Genomic DNA, 15,940 nt, shown 5'->3' on the forward strand with positions numbered 1-15,940 from the left:
ATGTGGCCAAAAATATTAAATGCAGTCGGACCAAGACCACATCTATAGTAAAAAATATTATTGGGAAGCTAAGTTCGAAAAATATTTATGACATATTGAAATCTGTCAAATTCTCACTAATAATAGATGAATCCACTGATTTAAAGCACTACTAAACATTTAGTTTTTAATTTGCCGATATTTTGATGGCAACCAGTAAGTGTTATTTTATATTTTAGTCTCGAATATATCAAGTTATTATTTATTTATTTTAGAATACGAGATCGATTCCTAACTCTAATAGCAATGAAGAGTTCCAAAGCTGTTGATATTTACAGGGAGATTGTAAGTTTTCTAAATAAAAATAATGTACCCTTTTTAAACAACTTAATTGGGTTTGCCTCAGACGGTGCCAATGTGATGGCTGGGGCACACAGATCAGTAATGGCAAAAGTTAAAAACTGACATTCCTCATATTTTTTTAATGAAATGTGTTTGTCACAGTTTTTGCGTTATGTTCATCAAGTGCTTGTATGAAACTTCCAAGGGCAGTTGAAGACTGCATTAGAAATATTTATAATTACATAGCAAATAGTCCCAAAAGAATTGAAACCTTAAAGGAATTTCAAAATTTTACGCATACAAAAATCCACAAAATTCTCCACCCTTCTCAAACCCGTTGGCTTTCTTTAGAGGCGGTTGTGTGTAGGATTATCGAACAATTTAATGCCCTGAAACTCTATTTCATTGATGCTGTCACAAATGACAAATTGTTGGCAGCAGAAAATATTTTGAAAGTCCTTCAAGACCCTTTAACCTTGGCTTTTCTGTTATTTTTACAACATATCTTGCCACTTTTTAATAGTTTAAATAAGGAGATGCAGTCGATCGAACCAAAATTATACAATCTACATATTCGCATGTGTGAAACTTACAGAACCCTTCTGGATTATTTTATTAAAAAAAATGTACTGGAAAGTAATACCCAATTACAAAAAATAAATGTCAAAAATCCAGAGAATTATAAGAATATCGAAAACATATATTTAGGAGCCAATCTTATTCAATATATCCTAAATAATAATTTATCGGCTGAAGAAATACATATTCTTCGCGTGCGTTGTCTAGATTTTTATATAGAGGCCGCAGAGCAATTATCTAAAAGATATGATTTTGACAATGATGTATTAAAATCTATGTGTTTAATAAATCCGGAATATATAATAAAATGTAATGATGAGTCCCTAGTCCCTCTAGCCGTACATTTTCCTAATTTAGTTTTGCCAAATGACCTTCAAAAATTGGACAATGAGTGGAGACTTCTTAAAAATTCAGATCTAATTCGAAACTTTAAAAACGATGAGTCCGTAATATCCTTTTGGTTAAAAGTCCAGGAACAAAAATATGCCGATAAAACACAAATGTTTCCTTTTCTTTCATCCTTTGCATTTAATTTGCTAAGTTTGCCGCATTCTTCTGCAAATGCAGAAAGAAAGTTTTCCCAAATTAATCTGCTTAAGACGAAGCAGAGGAATTCGTTGTCAACAAGCACTATAGTTGGACTAATGCATAGCAAAGAATATATCGAAACAAAATGTTATGACATAAATATATCCAATGAGTTGTTGTCATACCATAACAGTAATCACTTGTATAAAAAATCTGATGAATATTCCGATTCGGAATAATGTATTAAACTATTTTTCTTTATTAATATTACGTACCTAAGTTTTATTTTGTTTTAGATTATTTAAGTGTTGAGTTTTTATGTTAAGATATATTATAAATTTTAAAAATTATTTTTCCTTTAGTCTAATAAAAATTTAATTAAACATATTACCAGTTTTTAATTTCTCTTGCAAAAATATTAAATAGAAAAATTTACGAAAATATACTAAAAATCTTGCTAGATTAGTCGATTTTAAAAGCGTATAATTGGTTATGATTGACGTTGACAGATAAACCACAGAGATAAACAATGATTTAAACGTCCTTTGTTTATTGATCGTTTGACAACTGACGTTTAAAGCATTGTTTGTTTGTGAACCTCAACCATAACCATTGGGTTATTCCTGTTATTCGCTTAAAATCGGCTATAGTGTGAATAGGTCGCGGAATAGGTTTCGGCAGGCACGAAATTATGACGTCATGTTATCATAATATGATGGCTACCGTTTTCAATCCGAATCTACCGTTTTCTATACGTTGAATCTACCGCCTTGGCCATTTTAGATCTGGCAGCACTGCGCGCGTTTCAGTGGTAGTTTAGTTTGGGCAATTGTATAGTGAAGGAGTTTTCAGTTATCACGTTATCCGGATTCTGAGACCGGGGTGACCACTAAAGTAAACGGTCTGGTGCACCGGGGTGACTATATCGGTATTAGTAATTTTAGTCGGTAAGTTATATATATTTAAACTTTATAGGTGTTTTGTTAAAAATACACTTGTTTTAGAGATGGATTTGTATGAAAAAGAACAAAAACGTCTTCAGCAACTGATGGAGGAGGCACTTGACGAAGATGCAACGGAGTTGGACGACGATATCGAATCCGATCAGGAATCGGATCAGGAGGAATGTCAGGAGACAGATAGCGATACTGATCAAAATATTACAGATACTGAAGAGGAAGTGCATTATTTAGGAAACCTTACATATCTTGGAAAAGATAAATTCACGCGTTGGTCGAAACATCCATTACAACGTAAGACTAGGAAAGCGAGAAAAGAAAACATTATAAAACGATTTTCTGGACCTTCGATTGACACAAAATTACTAAAAGAACCTGCGAAGATATAGAAATATTTTTAACGATAATATGATAGATATCATAGTCACAAATACAAACAAGTACATTGATATTGTTAAAACGAAGTTCTCTAGGAACCAAGATGCAAATCCAACTAATGCTCTTAAAGTCCGTGCGTTAATTGGACTTCTCTATTTGTGTGGCGTTTATCATGCAAGTCGATTAAATACAGAAGAACTGTGGAGCACCGATGGATCAGGTGTTGAAATGTTTCGCCTCACAATGTCTCTTCAGCAATTTAGATTTCTTCTTCGCGTGATAAGGTTTGATGACAAGCAAACTCGCGATGAGCGTAAAGCAACTGACAAGCTTGCACCAATTCGCAATTTATTTGATATATTTGTGGCCAATTGCGAAAAAGGGTTTCATTATTCCGAATTTACAACGATTGATGAAATGTTGCCTGCGTTTAGAGGAAAATGCGGGTTTAGACAATATATTCCATCAAAACCAAGCAAATATGGAATTAAAGTTTTTGCAATGTGTGATTCTAAACGGTTTTACACAAGCAAGATGGAAATTTATGTTGGGCAACAGCCGGAAGGTCCATATAAGGTCTCAAATAAATCTGAAGATATCGTCCTTAGACTGTCCAATCATATTTCTGGAAGTGGAAGAAATATAACAATGGACAATTGGTTTACTTCCCTACCTCTTGTTGAAAAATTGTTTACCGAGCATAAATTAACATCAATAGGCACAATAAGAAAAAACAAGGCGCAACTTCCTGTTGAGTTTACTCAACCCATAACACTGCCTGAATGTTCGAGTATGTTCGGTTTTAGAAATATGTGTGCTCTTGTATCTTATAAACCAAATAAAAAGAAAAACGTACTTGTAGTCTCAAGTATGCACTACCATGATGATATCGACCAAGAAACTGGAGAGCAGAAAAAGCCTATCATTATTATTGATTATAACTCTACTAAAGGGGGAGTGGATACAATCGACAAACTTTGTGCCAGTTATAGTTGTGCCAGTAATACCAGAAGATGGCCAATGGTCATATTTTATCTTATGCTAAATGTAGGTGGGATAAATGCTAAAATTGTGCACGATGATAACAATGCTCCGACCACTTTGTTGAGGAGAAATTTCTTACGAAAATTGGCTTACGAATTGGTTCTACCCCTAATGAGACAACGTGCCACAATGACCAACCTTCCAAGAATGTTGACGCTTAGAATTCGAGAAATATGTCAAATTCAAAATGATGTCGTACCTGTTCCAGAGGTTAGAATTGGAAGATTTGTGACTGGAAAAAAAATCGAAAAACAAGATTTTCCTGTTATAGGTGCAAAAAGTTTATGTGCCTTGAATACTTGATCCCAATATGCCGCGATTGCTGTGACATTGCCCAAACAGACTAAAAAAGTAATGAACTTTATTTTTAGACTGGAATTACATTTGTGTGTTAGAATAATATTATTATTTTATCCTAATAGTCCTATCATAGTTTTAGATTTCTAAGTTTCTAAAGTGTTGTTTGTTTTCTTTTTTAAAATTATTTTATCCTAATAGTCCTAACATTATTTTTAGGTTTGTAAGTTTCTAAAGAGTTGTTTGTTTTCTTTTTTTAGTAAATAAGTCAAAATAAATTTATTTGGGTAATAGAAACTACTTAAATTGGCTATTATTACCCTTCATTGTACTAAACTTAATCAAATTTATCCTTATTTTATTTTTTTTCTAAGAAATTAAAATTCCGGTGTCATAGACCGGGGTGACTACTTAAAATTCCAAGTTTCACGTGACTACTGGAAGGTTAAAATCCATTTCAAAACAGGTAGATAAATTTTTATGTATTGTACTGTATACCTACCTAATAATATTTTTTTATAGTGTCTCATGCTACAGCCAAGAATAAATTGGAATTGTTGCTGGCCAATGAATCATCCTCAGGTTATACTACTAAAAGCTGCATTTTAAAATCGACCCCATCAGAAGACGAGTAGGATGAACGAAGCAATGATGAACTGCTTTTAAAAAAATGTGAAACGGCGATACCGTCAAAACTAGTTGCCCATTCACCCCATTCTATTCAACATAATATCACCAATGTTACTGAGGAACAAGGTAATACATATTTGATATATTTCAACACATTTAAAATAAAATATTTACTTAATTTTGTAACAGTCAAATTTCCTCGCAACGACCTCTGTGTGCTAGCTCATAAAATATCGCAAATAGCTATTATTTTTGCATCATGTTTACTATAATTTTATTGTTAAATATTATTTTATTTAAATTTTACAATTATGCAACCCGATATACACCGCGCCATAGAGCCACAGAATATTATCACTGGATGCCGCCCAGCATTAGAATTTTTGTCCATCTCTCTAAATCTTTGGTCATCACTTGTCCCTTGTCACTGTCAGATCAAATCAGATGTTTTTGGATTTATTTATCCTTTGTTTTGGTTATTGAAATTTTATAATTATCAGATAAAATTTCGTAGTTAAATTGGTTATTTTTGATGTGGATCGCAGTGTGCAATTCGTTCATTTAATGGTTCGAATTTGTGAATAAGTTCGTTCATTGACCGGATATGAAATATGACAATGAAAAATATTCTAGAACGTCGTTTTTTATTTATGCCTTTTTGTGAGTTGGACTAGTCAAGATATATAGTTCTCTATCTATATCCTGGAGGGAGATTTCCGGTTGAAATCTGATTTTGTGAAGGAAATCGAATCCTTGCATCACTTCTTGTGTATCCACCGTCAGAATATCGTCGTGAAGCAATGGCTGCCGTTTCGTGAAGCATTCCCTGTTGGCGAATAGCAGGTCTTCGTAAAGAAGGATTAAGGCTTCCGAAACACCTTTGGTCAGAGGCGTGGTTGGATTTTGATGATTTTTATGGACCGCCGACCAATTTCCGTAAGGGATTAAATGGCCAAATTTTTCCGACCGATATTCCGATTCCACGTGCCCAAGAGGTCCCCGATAGTTCCAAGGTATGCTATAATTCTTCTGCCTAGTCTAAGTCAATGCTCAACTGATTTTTATTCGTATTGTTGACTGGTTTTCGACTTTTCCACGCCCACGTGGTGTAGAAAGATTAGTTGAGTGTTATCTTTCTTAAATCTTATTTGGTTGTTCGTAATTGTAGAGCAAGAAGACCGATCCAGACCGCAGCACAGAACAGTCCAGAATTCCATCCGTTCCTGTTGTCCGTGTGTAGAGTTACCCGTTGGACATCATAAACCCTCGTTGAGGAAAAGTTCAGATTTGATTAGTCCTTCTTTATTACCTTTATTAACTCCTACACGTTGTGCTAGTCCTTGTTCTATAATTGAGGCTCTTTTCTAAGACAACCAATATTATTTAGGGTTTTTATGTTCACCTTTCGAAGTCCTACACCTGGCTGGCATCCGTACGTGTGCTGAAATCCGTGGGCTCCAGTGACAGTACACCGAGCTGCTGTGCACCGCCGTAGCCACCCTGTAGCTATATACCGTAGCTCAGCCGGAGGAACTTCCGAGTTGTTTCAAGATTGTACATCGATTAGAGTAAGACTGTTTAGATTTAGATTTGCTTTATGTAAACCACCCTGTTTGTATCTAGTATTAAGTTAGATAAGGGGGTTTGACGTCATAGTTTTAGTACTTATTGATTTAAATTTCATTTAACTTCAATTTCATTTCTTTAAATATAAACTTTTTGATATTTTAATAAATTGCTTAAATATTTTTAGTAGTATTATTTACAGTCTAGTCTCATAGTTAAGTTAGAGTCACTTAAGTACAAATAGTTATAGTAAGATTTGAAGTTCATGGTAGTTACACTCAACAGTTCGAGGTTAGTGTTGAAGACTACTTAATAGTTACATCTTTATTGCCGAGTTCATAGAGTATAATCTCGTGGCGCCCTTTTATTAATATCTTTGAACCCCGACCAGGGGTTAAAATTAAAAAGCTAGTGGCCTCTATGCAACTCATTCAGATTAAGTAAACTTTGTGTTTTATTGAACTTCAAATAAGAAAGGGCGTGGCAATTTTTACAGGAATGGAGTTAGTAGAAGCGACAGCCGCGCCGGCACCGCCGCACAGTAGAACGATCGTATGTTTGATGCTGGACATAACACTTAAAATCGTATTTAAACTTTTAATACAAATTTCTTGAAATACACATTCAGAAGGCCATAATTTAATCAAATAAAATCGAATTTTACTGAAAAATCCACCCAAAGCTATATAGAATGATATACAATATATGCGTTTCTTGTTAAAGATATTTAATATGTAGGAAGTTTATAGAGCAAATTATGGATTAAATAAATGACCTTATTCATGTGACCCATACAAAAGTTTTATCCCATATTGTAACGAATACTTTAAAGTAAATTTGAAACACTTGGGTATTTATTTAACTCTATTCTCCGTGAAAATATACATTTTACAGCGAAATTTATTATAGTTTGCATCTTTCTTTCGTAATTATCAAAAAGTTCCACCGAGTCCCGATTATTTGTTGGTGGGTATGACTTCTCTATTTTATGCTAAACTTATGAATACAAAGTTTTATTGCAGCCGCTTGCAGCAAAGATGGCTATGGAAAATTTTGTTTAAAATTTAATTTTTTGTGATACACTATAAAATAATTAAGGAATTATTGTTATTGAATATATGTTGGTATTAAAGAACTGGACAAATCGCAAGGTCATAATTCATATAGAATAAAAAATATGATAAAAAGATCATTAAGTTTTGGAATAAGTATGAAATTATTGCACTATTCACCCCTATTACTGCACTATTCAGTAAGTTATCTATAATAAAGTTATGACTATTTTTAACAAATATGAAGATTTTAGAACACATTTATTCAAAAAAATGTCTTAAGTTAGAAATTTGGCATAATTGCTGAATGTCCAGCAAATTGCATTGCGTCGATCCACTGTGCGCCGTCGCCGAAGAAAATATTCCGATAATAATTCTTGGACCCGCTGAATCGCCCCTGGTCCATCGTCCTACGTCGTTCTCCACGTCAACCTCCACACTAAGCAATTTTACGGTTGATGATGACGTACAAATTAGTAATGAAACCATCAGTAATCAAGGTATGTAACTAGACTTTTATTGCTCTGAGTACGTAACTATTGTTCTATAGTTGAATTGTGAGTCTGATTTGAATACAATAAAACAGAGAAGAAAAGCTGACTGAAAAATTACGTCAAAAATGACATGAAAATTACATTCTTTAAAGTAAAGTTTGACAAACGCGCGTAAAATCGCTCATTCGCTACCATCAACAAATTCAAATTTTTGTGCATTAAGTAAACACCATATGATTAGGCCGTAGGTAACCCTGTGTAAACAAAAACCCCGCCCAAGTCACGTGTTATACCACCCTTTACCATGAAGATCATATGAAAAAGACTTTAATTCTGTTTTCGCTGAGACAAGCATTATTGTTAACTTCGTTAATTCTCATTGTATTTGTATTCAGTTAGAGCTTTGTTGTCCAGCTGTAAACACGTATTTCTCCACATATTAAATTAAATTTATAAATAAATCTTTTTTAAAAACGGGTTGTTTGAATCCAATAAGTTAAGTGGCGCAGTCGTGGTAGGATTGTCGAAAACGTTTTGCATCGAGCATCGTTGTTCAATTTCAATTGATTAATCGGCAATCGAACAAGTGATCGATAACTTTATTGTGCGTACTATCCATCGAGGAAGTGTACAAGATCAGTGAGGGGTACAATCACGCGAATAGAAACCAGAATTGTCCTATTTCACAGAGATCGATAGGTTTTGAGAAGGACCAACATCGCCTGACCATCCATTGTTCTCTACAGACGGAATGAAGAACAACTTGGCATTTCTTATGTAAGTAGTGCAATTCTTAAGCTATATATGTCAGTGGAAGATATTTTAAGTTCTTTAGAAATATTAAATTTAACGCCTTCAGCAAACTCTAACTCAGATTTAAATATAAGTAATCAAACTAATACACCTAATATTAATTTAGAAAAAATCAATTACATTAAAAGAATGTCTCAATTCAAACTAGAATACCTTAATTGTGTACCTGTTTTCAACGGTAATCCAAGTGAATTGAATAAGTTTTTAACTGTATGCAAGTCATTGATTGATAATTTCTATGATATCGCTAATCCTCAATGTTTTCAAAATATTTATTTGCTAAATAGTTTGATAGGTAAACTTAGTGGTAATGCTAAATTGATTGTCAATGTGCAGAATGTCACAAATTGGGATCAATTAAAAGATGTTTTGTATCGAAACTTCGCCGACAGACGCGACGAAGCTTGCTTAAATCGGGATTTGTTAATCTTGAGACAGAATCCGAACGAATCTGCTCAAGATTTCTATGATAGGTGTTTAGAAATATTAAATTTATTATGCAGTTACGTAGACGCACACGAAACTACATTAGCCGCTTCTACTAAGAGCGATTTATATAAAAAATTAGCTCTTAAGACTTTCTTATCGGGACTTAGGGAACCGTTAGGAAATACAATACGCTGTATGCGACCTAAAGATCTTACTGAGGCAATTCAATTAGTTCTTGAAGAAAATAATATTAAATACTTTCAGGGAAATATTTTCTCACAAAATAAACCTCAAAATTTTAAACAAAATCAGCAAACCTTTAAACCTCAGATACCTCAACAACATTTTAATAATTTTAGACCTAATTTTAATACTCAGCCTAGACATAATTTTGGTAATTTTAATCAACAACAGTAGGGTAAATAGTCAATTTTCTGCTATCCCCCCACTCCTTTTTTTTCAAGGTCACCATATGTGCCTAAACCTCGGTTTGAGAAACAGGTGCAAACCCACGTTGAGGGCCATATGATGCCACCTGTTTTCAAGGTCACCATATACGCTGAAACCCAGGCATGGGAAAAGGAAGCAAACCCTTGTTCACATGACGTCACGAATAAAGACGCCACTCCCCCCCCCCATTCCCTCCACTAATCCCTTTTTTACGCTTTTGACATGTGTCGACTTGTAGAATCTTAGGTCTTTGTCGAAGTATTTCAAGGTCGTATAATGTGTCATATAGATGTGACTGAATATACGTATCTCACCCTCACGTGTGTGTATGTGTGTGATGGGTTTTTACGTATGACCAAAGATGATTTCATTGCTATTCGTATTTCAACTTGTCAGAGTGTCTAGACAATTCATTCCGAGAGGTTCCCTTAAATAATTTAATCTTTATATGATTTTTGATAATTTAAACTATAAAACGTATATCTATTTGTTTTTAGTATTGAAAATACTTCTGGCTGCGTTTATATGGGACCCATCTTTGAAAAAACGACATGCTAGAGGCAACATGAGTTCAATAACCTGCCTAATCAACTTGTCAACACGTAAGTCGATCGCAAGGCCGTTCGAGGGTCGAAATGAGGTCTTAAGTGTGTGTGGGTCAACTATTTTATGGATATGGATGTTTAGTCTGGGAAAGCCGATATTATTATAAAGAAGAATATGCGTCAAGGCATGGGTTGTTAGGTAAAGTTGGGCTATTAAAATCTAACTCTTTCCGTATGAGAATCAAGAGGCAAATTATACGTGAAAGAGCGGAATAACATAAATAATAAATTTAGACTAATGCAATATTTTTTCTTGGGGCGTAGGATAATGCGCACAATCGATGTATTAAAGGGAATAATTAATTAAATCATTAAGTTCCAAAACATATAATAACTCGGGTCTCATCGTTTCTGCTGATACATTTTGATAAAATCCTTGTATATTATTATAAACAAGGATAAAATTTAGACTATTAGGACCTATATTTTTTTATATGATTATTATTTTTTTAATTAACAACTTAGAACAAAGAAAAAGCTTGCATGGTTTCCACCGCCAAAAGGCGTAAAAACAAATGAATCCAAGGCGGTGCCAAATATTTTTTAATGGAAGTTTTTATCGGTTGAATATTGTTGTAAATAATTATCATTTAATTAGTGCTAACTTATCAAAGTTCACAACACGGCGAAATTTCAACAAAATCGGCCAACGGATCTTTGAGATATTAATAAAAAAGGTCTATTAGAAAACACATTGTCACCCCTATATCTTTAAAATTATACATTTACGGACACATGTTTATATGAACGTTTTACCTTAAAAACACTCAAAAAATCATCTCCTGAAGTTTGGCCAGATACTTAATTAACACCCTGTATTTAAAAATGGCTAGCTAGTGATTTAGTAAGCTATGTTTATTTTAATAGGAAAAAAATACATTTCATAAAAAATAAACAAACCCATAATACAAATACTATACACCAATTAATTAATTAATTTTGAATGTATCTAAATAGGCACTTTAATAATTGAAAAATGAACAGGAACACTTCTTAAAATCACTTCATAGAGTATACAAAATATGCTAAAAATAATAATTCTAATAAAAAAAACATAAATGGCACATTAAAATCTGCATTATCTGAAATCAAACTATAGCTAAGCGGGTAATAAAATAATAGAGACAAGACGCCGACATCTATAACGCGATGAGCAGTTTTTAATAGTTATTCCGAGTTATTATTAGATACTTATTGTTTTACAATTTATTGTAATGACATTACATTACGGTTATGACATTCCTTCAAATAAATTTTTATTTAAGTATTGTTAATATAGTCATATTAATGATTATAGCCCGTATGATTTTTAAAATAAATAATCAAGCGTGTTTTTATCAGAATTATTAAATGATTAAGTCAGTAGCGTAACTTCAAATGAGGCCCCCCCGCAAAATTTTTTTTTGGTGCCCTTATATTAAAATAAAAAATAAAACACACTAAAAATATAATATAGCTTTATGTACGTATATAAAGTCATTTAAAATATAAAAACAAGAAAAAAACTTATTCCACATAAGAAAAAAATAATAATAAAGGAACATAAAAATAAAATATTAAAAATAAATCAACACAACATTTTTTGGAAATTGTAGGGGACGCTGTTCACATATATATGTATTTAGTAAACAAAATCACGAGGCCCCATTGCGGGTGCTGCGGGACCTACGCTACGCTACTGGATTAAGTAGAAATAGTTAATATTTAGAAACTTCGTAAGTGTTATATTTTAATATAATTATGGATTTAATAATTAAATAATTATCTTAAGTTTAAATTGTGGTAAACTTGTATGAGTTTCAATCATTTATATTTAAAATCTTAGGAAAGGCAATATAGATTTTAGGCAGGAGAACTCAAAGGGAAGGACTGTGTAATTAGTAATTACGACTTTACAAGTTTTTTACTTGCCATTTTTCTTGTCGTTCACGTTGCACGTTGACTCTTCGTTGTGTCACACACAATCTGAATTTCGGATATGATGCAGAGCTGATAATATTAAATAGGCTTAATGGGGAAACTGATAATATTAAATAGCAAATATATTAATTGCAAGGTATTCAAAGAAATATTTTTGTTAACTTTGCAAACATTTAAAGCATGCAATAATTAAAAAAATTGACGTGAGATTACTTTATAATTCTTGGAAGTCTTGGATCATAAAGATTTGAATTATTATGGGTCTGTTTTGTTTAAGAAATAATAATTATAAAATAATAATTTCAAAACTCAACTATCAAAATATAATGGTAGCAAATTTTTAAAATCATGCATAGTTATAATGTTCTATATTAATTGGACATACTGAAGGTAAACTAGGTATAGTTGCTGCAATCGATAATATATTTTGTTGCTTTTATATCACACAACATTTTCATCATAACAAAAAACCGTCAATACCGCTACTCATATTATGGGCACCTATGTCTACTTAAAATCTCATAATGATGTTTAAAAATACATAGGTATACATACCAGTGAGTAGTGGTTGTGATTTGCTTTTTATTAAGTATGATGAAAAGAAGTTGCAAACTAAATTATCGTGGAACTACATTTTAATTTATTTTTATCTACAGTAACTATTGCTTATTTTTTGTACGGCGAATTTAACCGTAAGTTCGAATATTGGTTAAACCTAGAAATACCTAGGTAACAGCCCGAAATATGCAAAAGAGGGAGTGAGTTTAGGTTAGATTAGAATTAGGTTTTAGTTGGATTTGCATTAATAAAAATATAGGCCTAATCTAAACTTAACCTAAACTGACATTTTTTGCATATTTCGGGCTCCTACGTGGGTAACCCTACGTTTAACCAATATTCGGGCTTTTACGGTAACATAATACTCATTCTGATTGGTTTAATCTGGCTCCATAATGAAACTGTGGGTTCCAGGTGCTATTGCAAATTAATGCCATTAATTCTATGTATATACATACCTCACATTCCTATAGTGTAGTGACCGTGATCGTGACCATTCATGAATCCCACACGTCCATCTCCATCATTAATATTTTTTTTAATAAATTCTTCACTTTTATAAAAAGCCATCACGATAAAAATCAAATATCAAAATTATTTAACGTTGCGAACGGTTCACTTGTTCACTATACGTATCTGGAATATACCCTACTGGCAAGCAAAACCTTAGGTCGGTGTTTACGTGTATAGGAGTGAATCGCTAATCTACTAAGTCGGAGAGAGCCAAAATACGAAATATTTATTTTATAATCACTTTAATCTGACGCTAGATTCCATGTGCTTGGGAAAATACTTGCCTTCTGTCTTTATTTAGTACATCTTATTTTACGTTTCATACACACGAAAATCGGCACCCAAGACGAGTAATGCCGACCCTAGTATTTGCGACTGGCGATTAGCGATACGTTAGACTGACAGAATGCTGACGTCACGAATGTCAAATTGCTTTCCAACCAAGGTTTAGTTCTTTTATATTTCTATTGAGCTCTTCCAAATTACGTCACAAGTTAATATAAAATGTAAAAAACAGGTGATTGCCGACCACCGCCGACCTTTTTGTCTGGTATTTTCAATACGCATATGATGGTTGCGCATGTTGCAAAATCTGTGAATTTTTTATTAATAAATTATTATTATCCAATAATTTAAGATTATGACGCACCATTATTTTTGGTATGACGCCCATTAAATTTTTAATTAATATAAGTTTAAAGTTTGTATACATATATATGTAGATATAATATTATATATTTTTATGTATTTAGTTAGATATTCCTTAATTCATCTTATTTATTGTCTGTAAAAAGGTTGGCCGCCTATGGTTTGTGGTCTTGAAGGTGTGTATGTAGGTGTTTATATGCTAGAGAGGTTTACTATATCTCTTTCAAGGTTAAAAAGAAGGGTATGGGTCTTCTAGTCTTCATTCAAGGAAAATTTTACGGTGGATTTAGTATAAGGCTGATAATATCAGGTGTCACTTCATTTGGCCTATAAAGACTCGAGAATACATATCTTACCATTTAATATATTAGGCAAAAGAGTAGAAAATTTTTAAGAAATGTATTTTTGTGAGAATTGTGGTGTACCATTTACTACAAGTTATAATATGCGACGTCATCAACGCGAATCATGTGTTAGAAGACATTTAAATGATGGTGTTGCAAGTAAACGGTTGAAATTAGACTATATCCCACAATCACCTGAAAAGCAAATTTGTTCTATATGTAATGTAGAAGTGGCTACAAACCATATGACAGCTCACAGGCGTTCGTAACAGCATAGAAAAAATGCTTTTGCACCGTTATCTGATGGAGTAGAAATAATATGGAGTGCTTTCAAATCTAGAATCGCAAGTTATAGAATTTCTAGTAATAACATTTATACGGATTTTATTTCCTTTTTTAATGAGATCAGATCGAAAATTATTAATTTAATTCATGAAATACTTCGGGTTCATAATGTTATTAAAATAAATACGGAACTCTTTGCTTTATATCAATTACCGTCTACGGAAGAATTTAGTGAAAAGTCATTTAATACCGCCAACGAAATTATTGATATGGCAACTGATTTTGAAGATATTTTTCAAATATTTATTGAGAAGATAATCGTACAGACAACAAAATTTCAAGAGAAAGATTCAGGTATATTAATTTATTAGTCAATATACATAAGTGTATTAATATGTAATTTTCTTTTCAAGGTTGGGCACTACATCGAATTATGTATTTAGAAGTTAATATTAATAAATATAGTTCAATGGGTGGATCTTCCTATATCAAATTGCCGAAGTTTATTCAAAATAAGGGTGCTGTTGTCAATGTAGAAAACCAAGATAATTATTGTTTTGCTTGGGCAATAACGTCTGCTTTACACCTGGTCCGACAAATGCAGTGTCAAATTAGTTCTCACCCACATTTTTCGCATGGTGTCGATTGTAACGTGTTACTATTGACACCTGTTTACTGTTTTGCTAAATAATATATTATTTTTTACAGTTTAAGATTAAAAATGGTAAAACCAAGAACTAGATATACTGAAAGGGGACTGACACCCAAAGTTATTTATGAAGAATCTGCCAGAAAGATGATTGACAATCAACAGTCTGTTAGAAAAACAGCAAAAGATTAGGGAATGTGCCATGTCTCGTTAAGTCGCTATGTGAATGCTCTACGTAACAGGTTACAGCCTAAAGTAGGATACAGCCCGTACAATAGGGTGTTTACTGTTCAACAGGAGTCGCAGCTAGTCGAATACTGCGAAAAATCTGTTAATTTATATTTTGGATTAACTACAAAGGATCTCCGAAAACTTGCATTTCAGTTTTCATCTGCTAACCGGCTTCATTGTCCTCTAAAATGGAATGATGCAGAACTGGTTAGTGAAGATTGGCTCACAGCTTTTTTCAGAAGAAATCCGAGATTAACGTTGCGCACCCCTCAAACTACCAGCCTCGCACGAGCCATGAATTTTAATAGGGAGAACGTTTCAAACTTTTTTAATAAACTGGAAACTGTCTTGGAAAGATATAGATTTGAGCCACAAAATATTTACAATATTGACGAAACTGGTGTCTCCACTGTTCAGAAGCCGTCGAAGGTAAAAGCCGTTTAGTATGGTACGAAACTATACTAAAAAGAAACCAGACATGTCCTATACCAAAGAAAACGTAATAGCTGCCGTAAATGATGTAAGAAATCACTGCCGTTTATATCGCTCTGCTTCAAAACATTATGGCGTCCCAATAAGCGTTATATTTAACCGTATAAATGGAAGAAAAACAACCCTCCGCTCTGGTCGGAAGAATGCCATTTCAA

The 15,940-nt window shown here is 32.9% G+C and overlaps 1 protein-coding gene and 1 pseudogene across 1 annotated transcript; both read left to right on the forward strand.

Moving 5' to 3' along the window:
- The first annotated feature begins 399 nt into the window (after positions 1-399).
- On the forward strand, positions 400-1,698 carry LOC115877233 (annotated as a pseudogene).
- A 13,559-nt stretch (positions 1,699-15,257) lies between these two features.
- Positions 15,258-15,737, forward strand: LOC115877205. The gene has a single exon (XM_030893364.1). The coding sequence runs from the start codon at positions 15,258-15,260 to the stop codon at positions 15,735-15,737; it is 480 nt and encodes a 159-aa protein (XP_030749224.1).
- Positions 15,738-15,940: the final 203 nt, after the last annotated feature.

Source organism: Sitophilus oryzae, unplaced genomic scaffold, assembly GCF_002938485.1.
Source record: "Sitophilus oryzae breed Bouriz unplaced genomic scaffold, Soryzae_2.0 scaffold_1442_pilon_pilon, whole genome shotgun sequence".
Classification (NCBI taxonomy): Eukaryota; Metazoa; Arthropoda; class Insecta; order Coleoptera; family Curculionidae; genus Sitophilus; species Sitophilus oryzae.

Excerpts from the sequence above, each read along its gene's own strand:
- LOC115877205 (XM_030893364.1), top strand. The coding sequence starts at position 15,258 with ATGTGCCATGTCTCGTTAAGTCGCTATGTGAATGCTCTACGTAACAGG.